Raw genomic sequence first — 20,905 nt, 5'->3', positions numbered from 1 at the left:
CTAGGTAATTGGATGGGCCACAAATCGGTAGTATTGACTTTTGCACGTGATTTCCCAGGAGCTGAAGATACATTTGCAGTGCTTCAAGCCCTTTGTTTCCTATTTTACAATCAATAAGTAGCCCTCACAGATCACATGGTTCCCCACTGGGAGTGCGGGATTGGTGAGTTTATTCTCGAGAGCTGAGTTTCTTTTCAATGCAGTAAAGCAGACTCAGGGCAAATGAGATCCAAGTTTGTTAAATGTTAGAGGATATGTGTTGAAAACTAACAAATCTCCAGTGAAACTGGAAATGGAAAGAAACTTTCATTCTCCACTGAATGATATGAAGAACAGAGTCCCGAAACTGTTTTGAATGGAACTAAATAAATATTGGTCAGAATAGCACCGGAGGTTACACAGATAACATAGACTATGATGTATTCTGTGCGTTGAAGACATGGTGGGGATAGGTGAAGTGGGGTGGGTTACTGGGTAAAGTATTTAGTATATGGAGGTCTATATTCCAGGGTTGCATGGCAGGAGTGGAAGGGTGGAAAAATGTCCTGGAGTTCTGATTAATTACTTTTGGAGATCAGGGAGTATTTATGTTATGTTCTTAATTTAATTACCTAAGGGAAAATTCTATGTTGATGGGGTAGGAACATAGGAACATCGGAACAGGAGTAGGCCATTCAGCCCCTCGTGCCTGCTCCGCCATTTGATAAGATCATGGCTGATCTGTGATCTAGCTCCATATACCTGCCTTTGGCCCATATCCCTTAATACCTTTGGTTGCCAAAAAGCTATCTATCTCAGATTTAAATTTAGCAATTGAGCTAGTATCAATTGCCATTTGCGGAAGAGAGTTCCAAACTTCTACCACCCTTTGTGTTTAGAAATGTTTTCTAATCTCACTCCTGAAAGGTCTGGCTCTAATTTTTGGACTGTGCCCCCTACTCCAAAAATCCCCAACCAGCGGAAATAGTTTCTCTCTATCCACCCTATCTGTTCCCTTTAATATCTTATAAACTTCGATCAGATCACCCCTTAACCTTCGAAACTCTAGAGAACACAAGCCCAATTTGTGTAATCTCTCCTCGTAACTTAACCCTTGAAGTCCGGGAATCATTCTAGTAAACCTACGCTGCACTCCCTCCAAGGTCGATATGTCCTTCCGAAGGTGCAGGGGCCCAGAACTGCTCACAGTACTCCAGGTGTGGTCTAACCAGGGTTTTGTATAGCTGCAACATAACTTCTGCCCCCTTGTACTCCAGTCCTCTAGATATAAAGGCCAGCATCCCATTTGCCTTATTGATTATTTTCTGCACCTGTTCATGACACTTCAATGATCTATGTACCTGAACCCCTAAGTCCCTTTGGACATCCACAGTTTTTAACTTTTTACCATTTAGAAAGTACCCTGTTCTATCCTTTTTTGATCCAAAGTGGATGACCTCACATTTGTCGACATTGAATTCCATTTGCCACAGTTTTGCCCATTCACCTAATCTATCAATATCGCTTTATAATTTTATGTTTTCATCTATACTGCTTACAATGCCACCAATCTTTGTGTCATTGGCAAACTTAGATATGAGACTTTCTATGCCTTCATCTAAGTCGTGAATAAATATTGTGAATAATTGAGGCCCCAAGACAGATCTCTGCGGGACTCCACTAGTCACATCCTGCCAATGTGAATACTTACCCATTATCTCTTCTCTCTGTTGCCTTTCGCTCAGTCAACTTCCTAACCAGGGGCGTACTTTTCCCTCGATTCCATGGGCATGGGTAGAGTGAAGGGAGAATGAACATGGCCAGTGGACGGAGCATTGAAGTCAATGGAGTGTAAAATCGGGCAGTGTCAATTGGGATTGACTGAACACAGTCCATTCTTGCCCTGTAAATTGGGATTGACTGAAAACAGCCCGTTCTTGCCCTGTAAATTGGGATTGACTGAACACAGTCCATTCTTGCCCTGTAAATTGGGAGTGACTGAACACAGCCCATTCTTGCCCTGTAAATTGGGAGTGACTGAACACAGCCCATTCTTGCCCTGTAAATTGGGATTGACTGAACACAGTCCATTCTTGCCCTGTGAATTGGGAGTGACTGAACACAGCCCATTCTTGCCCTGTAAATTGGGAGTGACTGAACACAGTCTGTTCTTGCCCTGTAAATTGGGATTGACTGAACACAGGCCATTCTTGCCCTGTGAATTGGGAGTGACTAAACACAGCCCATTCTTGCCCTGTAAATTGGGATTGACTGAACACAGTCCATTCTTGCCCTGTGAATTGGGAGTGACTGAACACAGTCCATTCTTGCCCTGTGAATTGGGAGTGACTAAACACAGCCCATTCTTGCCCTGTAAATTGGGATTGACTGAACACAGTCCATTCTTGCCCTGTGAATTGGGAGTGACTGAACACAGCCCATTCTTGCCCTGTAAATTGGGAGTGACTGAACACAGTCTGTTCTTGCCCTGTAAATTGGGATTGACTGAACACAGTCCATTCTTGCCCTGTGAATTGGGATTGACTGAACACAGCCTATTTTTGCCCCGTAAATTGGGAGTGACTGAACACAGTCCATTCTTGCCCTATAAATTGGGAGTGCCTGAATGTTCTTGCTGGCGTGTTAGGTTCAAACCAGGGTGTAACTGCATTTTGTAACCACGGCCCCTGTTGGGAGTACCAGTCCACAAAAGAAAATTAATTTCTAATCTATGTCCACTATTTTCAGTAAGTAAATGCTGTTTAGCCCATTGAAGCTGTTCTAATGACCACGTTCATTCTCCCTTCACCCTGTCCCAGCATAGTCTCCTGAGGGAAAGCTCTATGACTAAAATTTTAAGACTGCATTTTAAGTTGCAAGTAAAGAGCTGTTATTTGGCAAAACTCTCAATTCCATTACTAAACATGAATGTCTTCAAAACTAAGGTTATTCTGATGATTGTTCCCTGCAGGCAAGGTACTTTACTTGTAGCTTAGCTGCAGACTCTTTCATCATTGGGCGCTGAAGTTTTAACAATAGGTTGCAGTTTAAAAGTAGTTAACTAGCAAAATGCAAGTGGATTTTCAGTTTTGCTAATCAATATTCTATCACTGCCTCCATAAAACTTACCATCAACTTGCTGCCCTCACATTCCAACATTATCTCTATATTTTGCCATGCTGTCTATTGGCTTCGTTTTTATTGCAACTGATTTTACTGAAAGAAAATGTTTTATTGACAAGAAGAGGCAATGAACAAACATTTGCTTACTGTAAAGAAAAACATGCATCCTGATTAAGGGCCTGAAGTCTAATTTTGCATCAATTCAAGCATGTTATCTCACTGACCAATGGTACTGATACAAATCTAGCATTACGGTGTTAATTCTGTTTGTTTTCTAAACTGCCCCTGAACAGAATGTACAGGCGTACATCAAATATGGTTGGACTAAGCTACCCGCCTACAGTCATCACTGTGTTAAAGGTATTTTTTGACTTATGCTTTTTTTCTCTACATCAACAATCTCTTGTCTCCTACTCATTTGAAGCTATTATGAGGTAAACTTTACAAGTTTGTGCCTGAAAACTTTGCCTGCAAAGTTTGTGCGGTGAGAAGGAAGATTGCAGAGTTGGGCACTGAGGTGGACATTTCCAATTCACGACCCTCAGTATTATCCTGATTAATATTAATGACTGGAAAACCACGACGGATACGAATTGGGTGCACTGACCTTCGAACCTGATTGTCCAATCTGCCCTTCAGTTGAGCGAGGCTATGAGTTGGAAGCTGAAACTTGTAAAATTGACCTTATATTCTGTTTTTCTGAAATTCATTTTCATCTGTTTTGTCCCCCATGACACATGAAAGTTACTCTCAATGATTATAGTTCTCAAAGTTTGGTCCATCTTAACTGATTGTTCCAATATCTAAAAAGTGTGCTGTCATATTTACTTAGATTTCTGAACCATTAATGAATGAATAGATAGAACATTTGAGACAGTTCAGCCTAGATTTTTCACTATTGGTGTTGTTAATGCCTGATTGTGGGTTTTAGACTGATTTGAATAGAGATGGGTTATTACACCCGATTTTTCTAGGTCAGCTCATTAGCATAGCTACAGGTGCAGATTCAAAAAGTGTAGTGGGCTCACTAGGGGGGTAACTTTGACTTTCTGTGATAGTGTGTAACGGGGTGATAGCGAATCGCCAGCCCATTTTACATCTCTCCTGATTTTGACTTCAATGGAATAGAAAATCGTGAGAGACTCGATATCACCCGTTTTATACCACCACAAAAAAAAATCAAAATTACCCCCTAGCAGTGAAAGCAGAAAATTGTGTGTAAGTAAAATTAAAGGGATGGGGACAATTAAAAGGAGTGTCACAAAAATTCTGAAAACCTTTGATAAGCCTCAAAAGACATCACAACTCATTAGCAATATTTTCCAAGGCAGAAGGGGCAGGGGACTAAGACAGGCAAAAATGAAGGGAAAAGAAAGCCAAGGTGGAGACATGAGTGTGCAAGCAAGTAATGGAACACCTGACCCCAGTTTGAAAGCTGCTGAAGTGGAGGTGGTGCTGTGCGAAGTGGTTGCAAAGCATTCAATGGCATCATCCGGATGGGTTAGCATTGCAGCATGCCTGCAAGGAAGTGCAGACGGGTTTCAGGCTACTGTGGACTGTTATTGTTACAGGATGTGCCAGCTCTATGTCCTTCTAGCAAAGGCATTGATCTGCATCTAACTCTACTCACCCAGACCCTGTGAAAATAGTTCCCCACAGTTATTGTCACGTAGAGTGCCAGGGCCTGCAGAAGTGATTGGTGGCATCTTGGTGGGTATGGCCAATGGCGAAAGTGGCATGCTTTCTTACAGTGCCCCTGAAAGTGTGACCGTGTGATTGGGGTGCTTCTGAGGAAGTAGCTAACATTACAGTCAATCAGGCATTCACAGAGGCCTTTGATTGTGCTGTGCCTGCTTCTGACACTGCATACACTAATTATCTGCCAAAGTGAGGTCTGGACACCTCTGTCTGCAGATACATGTGTCATGGTCCCAGCAGGTGGGCAGTGAGCATAGCATTCCTCCATACATCCTCCTCTTTTCCCAAATAGATTGGAAATCCTATGGGTGCCAGTAATGGTGCTGGGGACAGGGGAATTTGAACAAATGGCACGAAGACTCATGAGAATCTAAGCACAGCAGAAATAAAAACAAAAAATGGGTGGCCAGAAGTAGGCAGAGAACTAGCAGAATGGAATGGAATGGAACTCCCGCCCATATTCCACTGCAATGGGGGGCTGGCTGCAGAAAATCCGGGCCTTAATGTGTAAACCAACGATGCAAGTCAATCAGTCATCATGGAGCTGTCTCTCCTGCTTTGTTTTGCAGAATGTAGATAAATGGACCTTCAACGTATTTGCACTGAATGAGGCCAGTGGAGAACACGCACTCAAATTCATTGTGTATGAACTTTTCACCAGATACGACCTCATCAGTCGTTTCAAGGTTAGTGGCTGACTTCTCAGTCTGCTTGAACTATAAGGAAATTCCTTGTATGGTATTTTTGCTTGTAAAAGCTTTAGCTGGCCTGAGGACTGCCATAGCAATGCTGCATTCAGTAATACAGGCAATCTCCTTGGTATTTCCTTCACACTCTCATTTCTTTCACATTGCACAGAAAGCAATCCCATCTCTCTCGCTTTGTCTCAACATATACAATTATTTACCCACATGAGTGGTTTACATGCTGTAGTGTAAAATATAGTAAAGCCCAACCCATCTGTTGCAGCTTTTAACATACATATTGTACTAGTTGATCTCCCTACTTACGCTGTTTCTCTGTGGTTTCCACGAGCTTCCAATTAAGTTATGTAAGACGATTGAGGGGAGCACCTGCGGAAAGTAAACCCCATACATTCAGTCCTTGTTTTTATATCATACTTTGTGCAAGTAAACTGATGCTGTGTCATCGTCATCAACTGGTGAACAGCTCTGCCTCAGGACAATTCATTATAACCGATAGAAATGGAGGTTAGTTCCCCTCGGCCAGCAATCCCACCTCTTTGTCTTCATCAGGCTTTTGCTAAGACATAGAACACGCCCACGTTGGAGGAGGTCCTCTCTGTGCCAAGGAATTGTGATCCCTCTGCACAACAGTTCTTGTAGTTGCAGTAACAGGCCTTAAATGGGATTCATAACCCCCCTGGAGATTTTTAGAATGCCTTCTATGATCGATATACTGTGACAGACCCACTCAAACTCAGTCTCAAATTAGTCGTTTGGACAACATTGATCTCCTGATCATGTCTGTGCTTTGTTGTTGATGAGGAATTGTCTGTTTAGGCTTTGGATGCTCCTGGTATTGTGCTGCTTTCCACCTCCAGCCCCACATGTGTATCGTACAGAACTCTCCATCTCATTCAGTAAAGTCCAAGGAGACAGAAAATCCCAACGACCTGGCTTTTCCGCCAGGGGCTGGTGCAACATCCCTTACTCACCACATGGAAAGCACCAGAACAATGAAAAAAAGTTAAAACAGGGACATAATCAAAATAGATATGTCTGTAAAAGCAGAATTGCTTACAGGTGCCTGTTCCCCTTTCTTCCAGGGTATTCTTAATCAAGATCTCTGTGTTCATATCAGGTGTACATTAATAGTTCTTGAAAAGTGTGTCAGTTTGGCTCAGTTGGTACCATTTTCAAAAGGTTGTGGATTTGCACCCTGGACCAGGGTTGAATGCATAATATAGACTGTCATTCCAGTGCAGTACTGAGGGAGTGCTGCATTGTTAAAGATGTAGTCCTTCCAATGAGACATTAAACCGAGGTCCTGTCTGCCCATCCAGGTAAGTGTTAAAATCCCAGTGTAGCACTTGAAGCAGGGAGTTCTGGATTACCCAGAATTGTGTGATGTCAGCCGTGGCTCAGTGGAAGCACTCTTGGTTCTCAGTCCAAAGATTGTGGGTTCAAGTCCCACTCCAGGGACTTGAGCATAAAACTTAGGCTGATACTCCAGTGCAGTACTGAGGGAGTGCAGCAATATCAGAGGTGCCGTCTTTCGGATGAGATGTTAAACCGAGGCCCAGTCTGCCCTCTCAGGTGGACGTAAAAGACCCCATGGCACTATTTCGAAGAAAAGCAGGGCAATTGGCTGCCGTGTTTCCTACATTACAACAGCAACTATACTTCAAAAGTACTTCATTGGCTGTGAAGCGCTTTGGCATGTCATAAAAGGCGCGAGATAAATGCAAGTCTTTCTTTCTTTACTCTCTTGAACCAGATTGACTTGTAATTCATCTCCTAGTTGCTTGTGGAATGCTGCTGGGGTAGAATGGTTGCTGCATTAGTCTACATGACAACAGCGCATTTGACGAAGTAACTCATTATGTAAAGTGCTTTGATAAGTTTCGACGTGAAAGTAATTAACAGAATAAGGGAGGAAGGAAAAGGAAGTCTCTGCTAACTGCTTATTTATACATATAAAGGAAGATTTCTCTAATATTGGAGCTGTATGATGAGAAGACAACTAAACCAGTGTGAAACAAAAAGCAAAATACTGCCAATCTGAAATAAAAACAGAAAAGTCTGGAAACACTCAACTGGTCAGTCAGCATCTGTGAAGAGAACAGTTAACCTTTCAGCCTTGTACCCTTCATCACAACTGATTAATAAGAGATGGCCAGGCATATTGATACAATCAGAAAAAGGGGGTGGGGGAAAATAAGGGAAAAGAAACAAACAGGGAAACAAACACATAGGAAACATCAATGGAATTGGTGTAACAGACAATAACATTGAAGAAATAAAGGACGTTAAAGAAGCAAAGAAACTATGTGAATAGTTAAGCAAGTGAGAGGCCAAAGAAAAATGTGAGAAACCCTGGGGATGGAAACCCTGGTGATTAGGTTTGAAATTAAAAAAGGCTTAAGAATAAACTAGAAGAAGCAGCATAGTACAGAGGGTCCACCAGCTTGGAACAGAGAGAGAACAGGTCAACTAAGAAAGTGCAGCACCCCAACCCCCTGCCAGCACTGGTTTGACACTCCTCTTCCCCAGACACTGATAGACCCATCTACACATCACCAGTAATTCCTGCTGTATAGGAAATAGAAAATGTAGCTAAAGTCTGAAATTACCAAAGTCAGTGTTCAGACCAAAGGGCTGTAGGGTGCCTCGGAGAAAGATGAGACATGGTTCCTGAAGCTTGTGTTCAGCTTCATTGGAATAGTGTACAAGGCCAAGAGGTCAGAGTGGAAAAAGGAGAGGGTGTTAAAGTGGTGGGCCCCAGGTAGCTCAGGATCACATTCATGGACAGAACTGATGTATTCGCCAAAGTAGTCACCTAATCCATGTTTGGTTTGTCATGTGAATTGCTGCCTCATATGGGAATGTTTGGGGCTCAGGACGGTGGTGTCGGAGGGGGTGAATGGGCTGGCATTGCATCTCCTATGGTTTCACAGGAAAATGCCAGAGGAAGGACAGCTGGAAGTTGGGATGGTGGAAGAGTGAACTGGAGTGTTGTAGAGGAAGCAAACCTTACAGAAGTGGAGCAGAGAATGGAGGGAAAGATACATTTGGTGGTTGGATCACATTGTAGGTGGCAGAAATAACAGAAAATGATCTGGCGAATGCGAAGGCAGGTGGAGTGGATGGTGAGGATTGGAGGACTCTTTCACTCCCATAAGACGACAGATGCCCAGTTAACCATTGTGCAGAGGGATCCTTGGCTGGGAGATGGGATGGAGGCCTGACAGGATGTGGGGTGGGAGAAACCAGAATCCAGGTAGTTTTTGAGACTCAAAGGCTTGTAATCAGTGTCTATGCAAAGCCTATCAACAGGGATAAAGAGAGAAAGAAGTCCAAGAATAGAAGGGAAGAGTCAGAGATAGATCACGTGAAGGATATTTGGAAATAGGACTCATAGTTAAGGAGTGCCACTCTTTCTGAACCAATGTTCAACCTAACCAACATTTTGTAATAGACAAAGAGCTGTTGTGTCTGAGAATTGTCCTGGAGAGCAAAGATAACTCCTGGCTTCTTTTCTCTATGACCAACCATCTCCTTAAATCCCTTGTCCCTGCCCCCTTCACCTTCACCAGTAACAAGAAGTATACGGAACTCATGGAGAGAGACCATCTGATCAGCTGCTTCCCTGTTCCCTTTGTCAACCAAGCAGAACAATTCCCCCAGCCTTCCCTTGCAAAAGCCCTGAACCCTGTTCAGCTCCGATCTGCCCCCAAACCCTCTCTCAACTCATCTTGTTAATGAAATCAACCTCCTGCTCGTCTGACTCCTTTGCAACTAAATTGCTGACCACCCAGCTTCCCTTTCTAACCCCCATACTAGGTGATATTGTAAATTATTCCTTCTTTTCAGTCACTGTCCCTCTTGAAAACAGTGAGGGAGATGTCAAGGTGGCAGGAACTAGGCAGAAGGCACGAGTGCAGTGACTGAATGAGAACATAAGAGCATAAGAAATATGAGCAGGAGTAGGCCATAAGGCACCTCGAGCCTGCTCCGCCGTTCAATAAGATCATGGCTGATCTTCTATCTCAACTCCACTTTCCCGCCCTATGCCCATAACCCTTCATTCCCATAGCGTCCAAAAATCCATCGATCTCAGTCTTGAATATACTCAACGACTGAGCATCCACAGCCCTCTGGAGTAGAGAATTCCAAAGATTCACAACCCTCTGAGTGAAGAAATTTTTCCTCATCTCGGTCCTAAATAGCCGACCCCTTATCTTGTGTCTGTGACCCCTAGTTGTAGACTCTTCAGCCAGGGGAAACAGCATCTACCCTGTCAAGGCCGCTAAGAATTTTATATGTTTCAGTGAGATCACCTCTCCTTCTAAACTCCAGAGAATATAGGCCCATTCTACTCAGTCTCTCCTCATAGGACAACACTCTCATCCTAGGAATCAATCTGGTGAACATTTGTTGCACCGCCTTTAAGGCAAGTATATCCTTCCTTAGGTAAGGAGACAAAAACTGTACATCGTACTCCAGGTGTGGTCTCACCAGAGCCCTATATAATTGCAGCAAGACCTCCTTACTCTTACACTCTAATCCCCTTGCAATAAAGGCTAACATACCATTTGCCTCCCTTTCAAGTCCCTCAATGTCTTCACCGATCCTACCTTTGTGATTTCTTCCAGCCTGATGTCCCTAGGCACACCTTCCTCTCCTCTAATATTAGGCTACTCCTCCTCCTCCACTACCAATGGTGGCATTGGAGGTAGCAGAGGACGAAGTGTAGACTAATATTATAGGAGAGGAGGGTGCATGTAGGGACATCAGATTAGAAGAAATTACAAAGGTAGGTTGGGTGAGGACATTGAGGGATTTGAAAAAGAGGATAAGAATTTTGAAGTAAATGCATTGTGGGATGGAGCTAAGAGAGGAAGGGACTGATAGGCGTGTGTAGGACAGTATGCAGGCTGTAGCATTTTGAATGTGTTGTAACTTGTGGAAGGTTGAGGCAGGGAGTCTGGCTAAGAGAGAATTAGAGAAGTTCAGCCTTGGTGATAAAAGCTTGGACTTGGGTTTCAGTGGCACTGAGAGAAGTAGAGACAAAGAGGGAAATGTGGGGGTGGAATAAAGTAATCTTAGTAACAGGGTGGATGTGGAAAAGAAGTTGAGCTTATGGTTGAGTGATAGGCCAAGGTTCTGCACCTTCTGACTCGACCTGAAGTGGCAGACATGGAGGTTGATGGAATCAAGGTCAGAAGCACTTAGGTGCTGATGGGGGGCAAAAAAGATAACTTTGATTTTGCCAACATTAATCTGGAGGAAATGTTTGATCATCCAGGCCCTGATGTTAGATAGACAGTGGCAGAATCTCTGGATTGATGGGGCACAGTGCTGAATGAGCAGTATATGGTCATGGGGTAGCACGTACATAGTGAAGAGCAGTGGACCAGGGAGAGATGTCTGGATTACAGCAGAGGTGATTGTGTGCAATTACATTATGATGTTTATGGGTTTATGGGGTACGTTGCTTGCAGATGTTATACTGGAATCTATACAGCACTACTTCAGCACTTAGAATGTGATTTGGCTGCTGTCCACTGCACAGTGCATTCACATTAGTGCAGATGTAAATAAAACACAAAATTCCCAATATTAAATGGTACTGGCATCATTCCTGGCTGCTCAAAAGCAAGCACTGCATGTGTGACGAGCTCTCTGTTTTTGCAGAGCATTGTTCATTGAACAGCAGATGACATTAAAAAATTGCCTTTTAATATTAGCAATCATGGAAATGGAAGGGCATTGATATAATTGAAGAGAACCCAAAAGCATCTGTACAGGGAGGTGTACAGTAAATGGATTAGTGGTCACCTGGTCCTCTCATTACACCATCACTCTGATCACGCTGTGATTCATTTATCAAGGATGCTCAGAATGCAGATCATGGACTGTGTTAATGTGCATGAGTAATCAGGGATGGTGCCTGTCTTAGTAAGATTAGTATTGTCAACAAATATTTAAGATCTCAGCGGGTCTGTGGATCAGCTGCAATGTTCTGCTTTGCAAATGAAGTCATCTGTATTCAGAAAAATTAGTCTCTTCCGTTGTATTTACCTCAGGGCTCCTTTTAATTGTTTGCATCCATTACCTCTTTTATCGATCATCATTAGTTATTGGAAACTTGTATGCCTGTACGCTATATACTATTAATTCAAACACGTTTTTCTTATTAGATTTTCTAAGGGAATCAAGGGATATGGGGATCGGGTGGATAGGTGGAGTTGAAATCAAAGATCAGCCATGATCTTAATGGTGGAGCAGACTCGAGGGGCCGGCTGACCTACGCCTGCTCCCATTTCTTATGTTCTTAAATACATATACTTAATAGCGTGGAAAAAATGCATTAACGGCACTATGCTGCCTTGCAAGTAAGATTGTAAATGACAAGAAATGACTTGGTGTAATGATATTGTTACTGAGTGTCTATATTTTGATGTTCTCCCTATGTATTTGAGGGGTATGTTGTGCAGTTGATGCATTTTGATAATCCCTATACCACAACCTAGGCTGTCCTTTTCTCTGATGAACGACTCATCTTGAAAGCCCTAAAGTGGATTCTTAGATGTTGGAAACAGAGAATTTTATTTTTAAGAATCATCAGAACTGAATTAACAAACTGGTTAAACCTTATGCTGGGGATTATCCACGTGTGGTTTTTGAAAATGTCACAATGTCAGAAGAGGGTTTTAGTCCACTTACATTTCAGCATCTCTCTCTGAACGAGAATTCTTTGAGGCAGCCCCTTTCCTAGGGTAAGAATTCCTCAGTTCATGATGTATAGTCATCTCGTAAATACGTTCACAAAGGTTTCCTCTGTTCTGCGTTTCCACTGAAGCATATTCAACATGTAGCGACTAGATGAACACTCGCCCTCAGATTTCCAAAACTCATCAGCCTCTGACTAGGTTCTCTTCCTTTCTCTGCCCTGTCTCTCAATGTCTCATACTTTAATTTAATAATTCTACCCTATCTATTGTCATGTAGGTCACAACTTTTTTTAAAGAACGAAAACAGTTTCTGAAGGGGCTGTGGCTGGGGGGAAATTTTACACATTTCCAGTTAGGAGATTTGCCCACCTGCCGTTCCAAAGTTAAAATTTTGGCCACGCACTGGTGATGGGCGCCTGGATTTCCAATTTACACCGCCAGCAGGCCAGACTCTCCACCCGCGGCACGGTCTCATAAATTATCTCCTATATACCCGTTAGTCATTTTTTTCTCTGGGGGAAAGCTTAATTTGGGAGTGGAGTCTAATGCAGACGCATTCTATATGGACATCAAAATGGTATTTTACTTTAAAATTTGTTTTATTTCCCCTGGTGTTAGTCCGAAAATGATCAGATTTATCAAATTCAGTTTCATAATTTGCCATGGTGGAATTTGAACTTACAACTTTTGGGGGGTTGTTAATCCAGTAGCATAACAAATACACGACTGTACCAATCCCTTTGTCTGTGTTATGTGCACATGACACACACAGCCTCAGCTGAAGAAGGGTTTTTGTTCAGAAATGTCTGTGTTTGGTTATATTCTCTTTACTTTTTATTGTAAGAATTTTCTCTCTTCGCTCAGTTGCAGCACAGCAAGGAGTTAGCAGGGCGTGTGGGAGACTGCCCCTGCTTTATATTAATCTGACCACTACAAGCCACTGAAGCAATTTTGAATGCAGCATTCTACGTTGATAGATTTTATTCACTGTTTACCAGACTGAATGTCGTAGATGCCTTTACAGTGTAAATCTTCTGACTTTTGACCTTTATCTTAATTTCAGATTCCTATTTCCTCCCTTGTGTCATTTATTGAAGCCCTTGAAGTCGGATACATGAAGCATAAAAACCCCTATCACAATCTACTACATGCAGCAGATGTTACACAGACTGTCCATTATCTTCTCCTGAGAACTGGTGTTGTGGTAAGTACTGTGGGGTAATCCCATGTAAACTTGCTTTTGTGCAGTTAATGCACCGAAACCAAAAGCATGAAAGCGGTTTCTGGTTTTTATATATGGTATAGCAAAAAGAGAGGTAATCCCAGAGGGCTAACCATTGGTCTACCCTACATGCAATGAGCAGTGCTGCCGTGTCTCACTGGTGCCTGAATGAGGAAGAATACATGTCACTGAAAGTGAATTGCACATACATACATCAATCTAAAGTTGCTCATCTGTTATCTAGATGAACTCTCACCCCTGGATTTCCAATCCTCATTAGCCTCTGATCCTTAACCCAAAGTTACAGAATCTCTTCCCTTCCCTGCCCTGTCTCTCACTCTCTCATACTTTAATTTAGTAATTCTAACCCTATGTTCTGTCATGTAGGTCACAACTTCTTTTAAAGAACATAAACAGTTTCTGTTGGGGGCTGTGGCCAGGGGGAAGTTATCTGCACGATCTCTGCGCTCCTCCAATTGTGGCCTCTTGCGCATCCCCGATTTTAATTGCTCCACTATTGGCGGTCGTTCCTTCAACAGCCTAGGCCCAAAGCTTTGGAGTTCCCTCCCAAAACCTCTCTACCTCTCTCTCCTCCTCCAAAACGCTCATTAAAACCTTCCTGTTTGGCCAAACTTTTGGTTACCTGTCCTAATGTCTCCTCATGTGGCTCAGTGTTAAATTTTGTTTGATAATGCTGTGAAGCGCCTTGGGATGTTTTATTTACATTAAAGGCCCAAATAAATGCAAGTTGTTGTTGTTGCTCACTTTTCTTACATTCCCTGTTGCTCCACATCCAAAATGCAGCAATATCACGATAACACGTCACCAACACTGCGCGTGTCCGTGTGTGTGTGTGTGTGTGTGTGTGTGTATAAGTATTGTTGTGTGTGTGTGTGTATAAGTATTGTTATGTGTGTGTGTGGATGTGAGCGCGTTGGTGCGTATGTGCATGTGTGTGTGTGCGTGCATTGGTGCATGTATTGGTGTGTGTGTGTATGTGTGTGTGTATGTGGATGTGTGTGTATGTGCGTGCATTGGTGCATGTGTGGGTGCGGGTGTGTATGTGGATGTGTGTGTGTGTGTGTGCGTGCATTGGTGCATGTATTGGTGTGTGTGTATATGTGTGTGTGTGTATGTGGGTGCGTGTGTGTGTGTGGGTGTGTGTGTGTGCGCGTGCATTGGTGCATGTGTTGGTGTGTGTGTATGTGGATGTGTGTGTGCGTGCGTGCATTGGTCCATGTTTTGGTGTGTGTGTATGTGGATGTGTGTGTGCGTGCGTGCATCGGTCCATGTGTTGGTGTGTGTGTATGTGGATGTGTGTATGTGGATGTGTGTGTGTATGTGGGTGCGTGTGTGTATGTGGATGTGTGTGTGTGTGCGTGCATTGGTCCATGTTTTGGTGTGTGTGTATGTGGATGTGTGTGTGTGTGCGTGCATCGGTCCATGTGTTGGTGCGTGTGTATGTACATGTATATACTTTGGGGGTGAATTTCCTCGGGCCTTCTTCTCGACGCCATAACTTCGGCCTAAGTTTGGCAGAAACCCTGGTTACGTGTGTAAATGGGGTTTCCGCCGAACGTGTGCCAAAGTTATGGTAACGGGGTGGGAGAGGCCCTGAGGAACTTTACATGAGTGCCCAGGCTTCTGCTTTGGGTACTGTGCCATCCCAGCCACGGTACAGCAGAATGAACACATTCACCTTTAAATAAACGAGCAGATCACCAACATGCAAATTTCAGCTCCTGGCTCGCTAACACGGATTTCAGCACTCTTCAATATTCATCAGCAGCTGACAGTGAAAAATCACATCTTCCAGCCAGCCTCATATCCACATAAATCATTCTTTGTCTTTTATGGGGCTTCCCTTATTCCTGTCCCTTTAATGTTGCTACCTTTAGGGCACCACAAACATCCAGGCTTCCTCTTCCTTTCTTGCCTGTGCCCAATGTCACCACCGCCTCTACCCAGCGCACAAGTGCATTATTTAAATTAAGCCCAAAAGGAAGGTCAGGTGCTCAGGTTGTATTCCTCCCAAATTGCACTTGGGGAATGCCTGGAGGGGAAAGTCGGTCTTCTGGCAATGGTCAGTGGAAAGGAATTTTCTGGCACACAGTTTGAGTGCAGTCACTATTGTCAGAGCAGGGTGACCTGGGAGTGCAGAATATATAGGCTCACAACTCACAAAGCAAGCAACCTAGGCAGCAAATTTACCACAATAGAGTCAGCTACCTGGTTACGATGGTGTTGGTGTACAATGATGCTAGGGCTCAGCAGAGAGTCCAGCACTGAGGTGCTTCTCAGTGATTTGCAGGGGGCCACTCACACTGCAGTACCAGTAGTGGTGAAGGGTCACCATTTCCTTCAATTTTTATACTGGAGCAACATTCCAATACCCACAGGGGATATCACAGGAATCTGATATACTCCACTCAGGAGGATAGCTGAAGACCTCTCTGCCCATGTGCTCATCTACATACAGTCAGCAACGATATAGAATATTAAAAATACAGCTGCAGATTGGTAGCTCCCCCAAAGTACGGGGTGTCATGGACTGTATACATTTAACCCATCGAGTGTCTGCAAACAAAGTTCCCACCTTGAATGAGTAGCAACTCCAAGCATTGGGAGACTAGGTGGGTGATGTAGCAGAGCAGCAGGGAAACAGATGTATGAGGTTCTCATTGCTTAATTCTTCCAGTAAGCTTTGAAGTTGCTGAATAAAACATTCTGTTGGGCATATCACAGTCACACAACTGCCAGTTGATTCACCTGTTATTTTTGTATTGTTTTAATTTTCGACAACTAACCCTCTTCTGCACAACGAAAGAATGACAAACTACAACATATGTAGGAAGTGCAGTGGTTGACCAGTGGTTGAGTGGACATGGGTATGTTTCAGCGTGTTTTTTATTCATTCATGGGATGTGGGCATCGCTGGCAAGGCCAGCATTTATTATCCCTAATTACCCTTGAGAAGGTGGTGGTGAGCCACCTTCTTGAACCGCTGCAGTCCGTGTGGTGAAGGTTCTCCCACAGTGCTGTTAGGAAGGGAGTTCCAGGATTTTGACCCAGCGGTGAAGAAGGAATGGCGATATATTTCCAAGTCGGGATGGTGTGTGACTTGGAGGGGAACGTGCAGGTGGTGCAAGTGCCTGCTGCCCTTGTCCTTCGAGGTGGTAGAGGTCACGGGTTTGGGAGGTGCTGTTGAAGAAGCCTGATTTTCTGATATGTTTATCCCTTGTAAGTCACAACTTCGTCAGAGGCTGAAAATTAGAGTGTGAAATGAGTGTATGAATGCTTAATGCATTTGTAGGACATTATCCACCATATGAAGAGGCAGTATTATTTTAATAATATGTCATTTCTGTACGTATGCCTTCTGTAGTTCCTCTAGCTGAGGGTTGCTCAGCCACTCAGCCTCAGCAGGCTGCATGGGGCTGATGAAGCCTGATGCCTGTACCTGTGGCTAATCCTGATATACCTGCAACTGTGTCAGGGGCCTTCTTTGCTGGAATCGCTGTCAGCTCACTTCTTTCAGAGGCAGTGTCTGCAGTCACTTGTGAAGGGCTAAACGATGGCACGCAATCATCACTGGCACGGTTATAAAGTGACTATTCCTGTCCTTCTCCACTTGTAGATGCCACGTAACATCTCCTCATGAGACCCATTCAGCAAAGCACATCGGGCATCTACGAGTGTTCTGTTATCCATGAGGGTGGGAAATCTGCAATAAAGTATTACATTGTAGGGGTAATTCCATGATCTGGTGCGGGAGCACCTTGTGAAACTGCAGCTGCGTAGCCCTTGATTTTCCATCCATTAAAGTCGATGGGTGGAAACTCGAATCTGAGGCTTCCTGGGAGACGCCCCCTGGTGGGAGCATCAGATTACATCATCACCTTTTTATTACAATGATACTATGCAAAGGTTTGTCAAGAAGTATGTGAGCATGTGCAAGAGCAAGTCCAGCTGACCAGTTCAGACTGTATTTTTGTACAGCAGTATCACTGCTTCACTAACTCAGGAAAAAGACCTGGAGCTGGGAAAGTTTAGAGAAAAAATGAAAGTCATTACTCCTTCTTCTGTGATGAGCGGAACATGAAGCAACCCATTTCTTTCACTGCTTAACATCTAGCAGATCATGCTCTGGGTTGTTTTCATAACAACATTTCCTTTTTACATGGACAGGTCATTAGCCTGACTCACAACTCCCTACCAGGAGAACCAGCTAGATGTACTGGGGGTCACCACTCCACGTCATCGATCGCGAGTACCTCGCTGGATTATACCATTATTCAGAGTACCCATTATTCAGCGATCGTGACCCTTGCCTCCGCTGACCGGGGCAAAGTCATTACTAAAATAAATAGCCTGGTTGTTTGCAGTTGGAGAAGTGTGAACCTCTGCTTATTAATGGTATCATTCTTGGAGCCATGTTTTACTTCCTGCCTTTTCCACCAGTTTTCCCTCAACTCTTTGCTAGGCTGCCCTTCATTACTTTGCCCAAGTGGCCACTCTTCATGTATGACGTGAGTGTCAACAGCCTATTCTACCATGGGGGCATCCCAACGAATCTCAATCCTGGCCTCATGTATTGTCCACCCTGTGCACTTCCAGCAGGAGTCTCTAGATAGCAATGCGGACAGGGATTTTGGAATTTTTTCCCTCCCTAACGGTGCTAAGGCCCATTGTAGCACCCTGTTACCACGTCCTGGTTGAGATTGGTCAACTCAGCACAGCACAGGGATTGAACCTAGGACCTTCCTGGTTTGGATGGTTCAGCTACTCTCAATGACTCCATTTTGATTCCTAACACAAGACAGTGTTAAACACTGAGTCCATCCAGAATTGAAGATTTGAAGAGGTGCTGTCCCCTAGTAAATTGTCTTTCTTCACATAATTGATGACAATATGGGGATAACTTTGAGAGGCTCCACTCCCAGTATTGAGCCTCACTAGTTGGGAGCATGGGTTAGAGAATTGGCCCTATAATGTTATAACTCTTTCTCTGACGCACTGGGGTGATTCCAAGTTGAAAGCAAAGCCTCTGTAAATGATTCCTTATGTCTCACTGCCAATTGTTTTCATCATAATCTTATTTCTTTCTTTATATAAAATGAACATTAAATCTAACAGGAAAAAATGGAAAGCACACTGCAGGTTTATGACTTGCTCCTGTACTCATATTTGAGGAATTAAGGCTGGAATTTTTTGAGAAGGGCTGGGCCATGGTGCCGTGCTGGCAGCTCGGATGGCAGACGTTACGAAAAATGATGATGGGAGTCCTTCCCCTAAGTTGAATAGGTTAATGGCACAAGCTACGATGCCTGGTCTCTCTACAAGATCTCCTTCATGTAAGAGAGACCAGAAATATGAAGGCTAGGTGCTCACACTATGTAGAAGATTGGAACACAGTTCTCCCAATCCAAATTTTCAATTGGGATTAGGAAGAATACTGGCTATATCTTCCAGCTGGCAGGCTCAGTCCTACCAGTACAGAGTGTACGAGCAGAGGTTAGGAAATCAGGCGGGGGGGACCTTTTACCCAATCTCTGCCCGATTCACAGCTGACTTAGTATTCTTGTACAAAATGTGTGAGAGCCTCATTTCAATATTATCATCAAATCGGCTTCAAGAGTGTCACTGTTAATAAATAATAGTTCACACTATTTCCAACTGCAGCCAGGCTAATATGGCACAACAACAACTACTTGCATTTATATAGCGCCTTTAACGTAATAAAACATCCCAAGCTGCTTCACAGGAGCGTTATCAAACATAATTTTACACCGAGCCACATAAGGAGATATTAGGACAGGTGATCAAAAGCTTGGTCAAAGATATAAGCTTTAAGGAGCGTTTTAAAGGAGGAGGAGAGAGGCAGAGAGGCGGAAAGGGTTGGGGAGGGAATTCCAGAACTTAGGGCCGAGACGGCTGAAGGCACAGCCGCCAACAGTGGAGCGATGAAAATCGAGGATGCGCAAGAGGCTAGAATTGGAGGAACACAGAGATCTTTGGAGAGTTGTAGGGCTGGAGTATGATTTCCTGCCTGTTTAGAACAGGATCACACTGTGTACTGTTCTCACCCCTCTGGAGTGGGTGAAAAAGAAAGCTCCATGAGCTCTTAAACGGTTAGAAACTTATTGAATATTTCTTTTTAAAATTGTAACATCCAGACCCTTTTTAGTGCTTTTTAAAAAAATATCATTTATTCTGAAATTTGTTTTTTGTATCAGGACGGTAAGGAATGCTTATGTTGAATGAAAAATAGCTGATTATTGTCTGTGAAAACACTGGAAAGCTGACTGTAATTGAAACATTTACAAGACTTCAGCAGAACGGGACAGTCATTGTGGAGTTTTATAGAAATTATTTTATGAGGTATAATGACCGGCAGTGGCAGTTGTTCAGCTATTGCCCATGTGTAATAAACAATAACCCTTCCCCATATTGCTTGTTATATGTAACAGAGCCATAAATCCACTTGTAAAGAATACACTTACAATTTTGTTACATATAAGAGCTGATTCCTTAATCAGGATCTCCTGGAGAAGAGCGTCATTTGCCGGGAAGCTGGAGGATGGCAGGCCTTGATTTTCCATCCTTTAATTCAAATGAGCAGAAAATCAGGGGCTGTGAGTTCCCAACCAGCGCTCCCTGCAAGCACTGATCCTCGCTGGGAGTGCCGATTAGAGAATCAGCCATATAGCACACAGGGAAGATCTTCTCCTCTGAGCTTTGAAACTCATTACTTGTTTGACTCTTGGCAAATACAAAATCAATCCTGTGAAGGATGTATCTTGGCACTAAACAGAATCTGTGTGGGTTGATACACTATATTAAAATGGTCAAGTATCATTATTTTAACAATGGGAAAACAAATAATTCTGTATCTGTTTTGTAAGGTTAACTGGTTTGATGTTATTGAAAGAAATAGATTGAATCAACGGCAGATGAAATTTAATATAAAGTACAGTACATTAAGGAAAAATGGATCTGACAAATATACAATGTATGATGTAGAAATAGCTCAAAGTGAAGCAGAAAGGGATCTGGAGTGATAGTAGATTCAGTATTTAACATGTCAACTCACTGTGGGACCCCTGGATTGGAAAATTGACAATGTCACTATTATTTAAAAAGGGTAGGATAAATAAACTAGAGAATTAAAGGCCAATAGTCCAACATCTGTTGTTGGGAAGTTACTAGAATCTGTTATTAGGGACAGAGTGACTGAGCACTTGGACAAATATGAACTGATCAGAGAGAGCCAGCATGGATTTGTAAAGGGTAAGTCATGTCTAACGAACCTAGTTGAATTTTTTGAGGAGGTAACTAACGTGGTAGATAATGGAGTGTCTATGGATGTTATTTATATGGACTTCCAAAAGGCATTTGATAATGTCCCACACAAGAAACTGTTAACAAAAATGGGAACGCATGGAATTGGAGGCAACCTATTG

General features: G+C 43.2%; 1 protein-coding gene across 2 annotated transcripts in view; it reads left to right on the top strand.

The window, feature by feature from the left end:
- The window catches only part of LOC137318715 (dual specificity calcium/calmodulin-dependent 3',5'-cyclic nucleotide phosphodiesterase 1C-like), a 478,280-nt gene that overhangs the window by 302,812 nt on the left and 154,563 nt on the right, over nt 1–20,905 (top strand). For both annotated transcript variants that reach the window (XM_067981388.1, XM_067981392.1), the window contains 3 exons: nt 3,396–3,462; nt 5,370–5,486; nt 13,284–13,424. In XM_067981388.1, coding sequence (XP_067837489.1) covers nt 3,396–3,462; nt 5,370–5,486; nt 13,284–13,424 — 325 coding nt within the window. The remainder of the gene's footprint in view (nt 1–3,395; nt 3,463–5,369; nt 5,487–13,283; nt 13,425–20,905) is intronic.

This window comes from Heptranchias perlo, chromosome 3 (genome assembly GCF_035084215.1).
Source record: "Heptranchias perlo isolate sHepPer1 chromosome 3, sHepPer1.hap1, whole genome shotgun sequence".
In the NCBI taxonomy this organism is placed as follows: domain Eukaryota; kingdom Metazoa; phylum Chordata; class Chondrichthyes; order Hexanchiformes; family Hexanchidae; genus Heptranchias; species Heptranchias perlo.
This window is presented reverse-complemented; position numbering and strand designations above follow the sequence as displayed.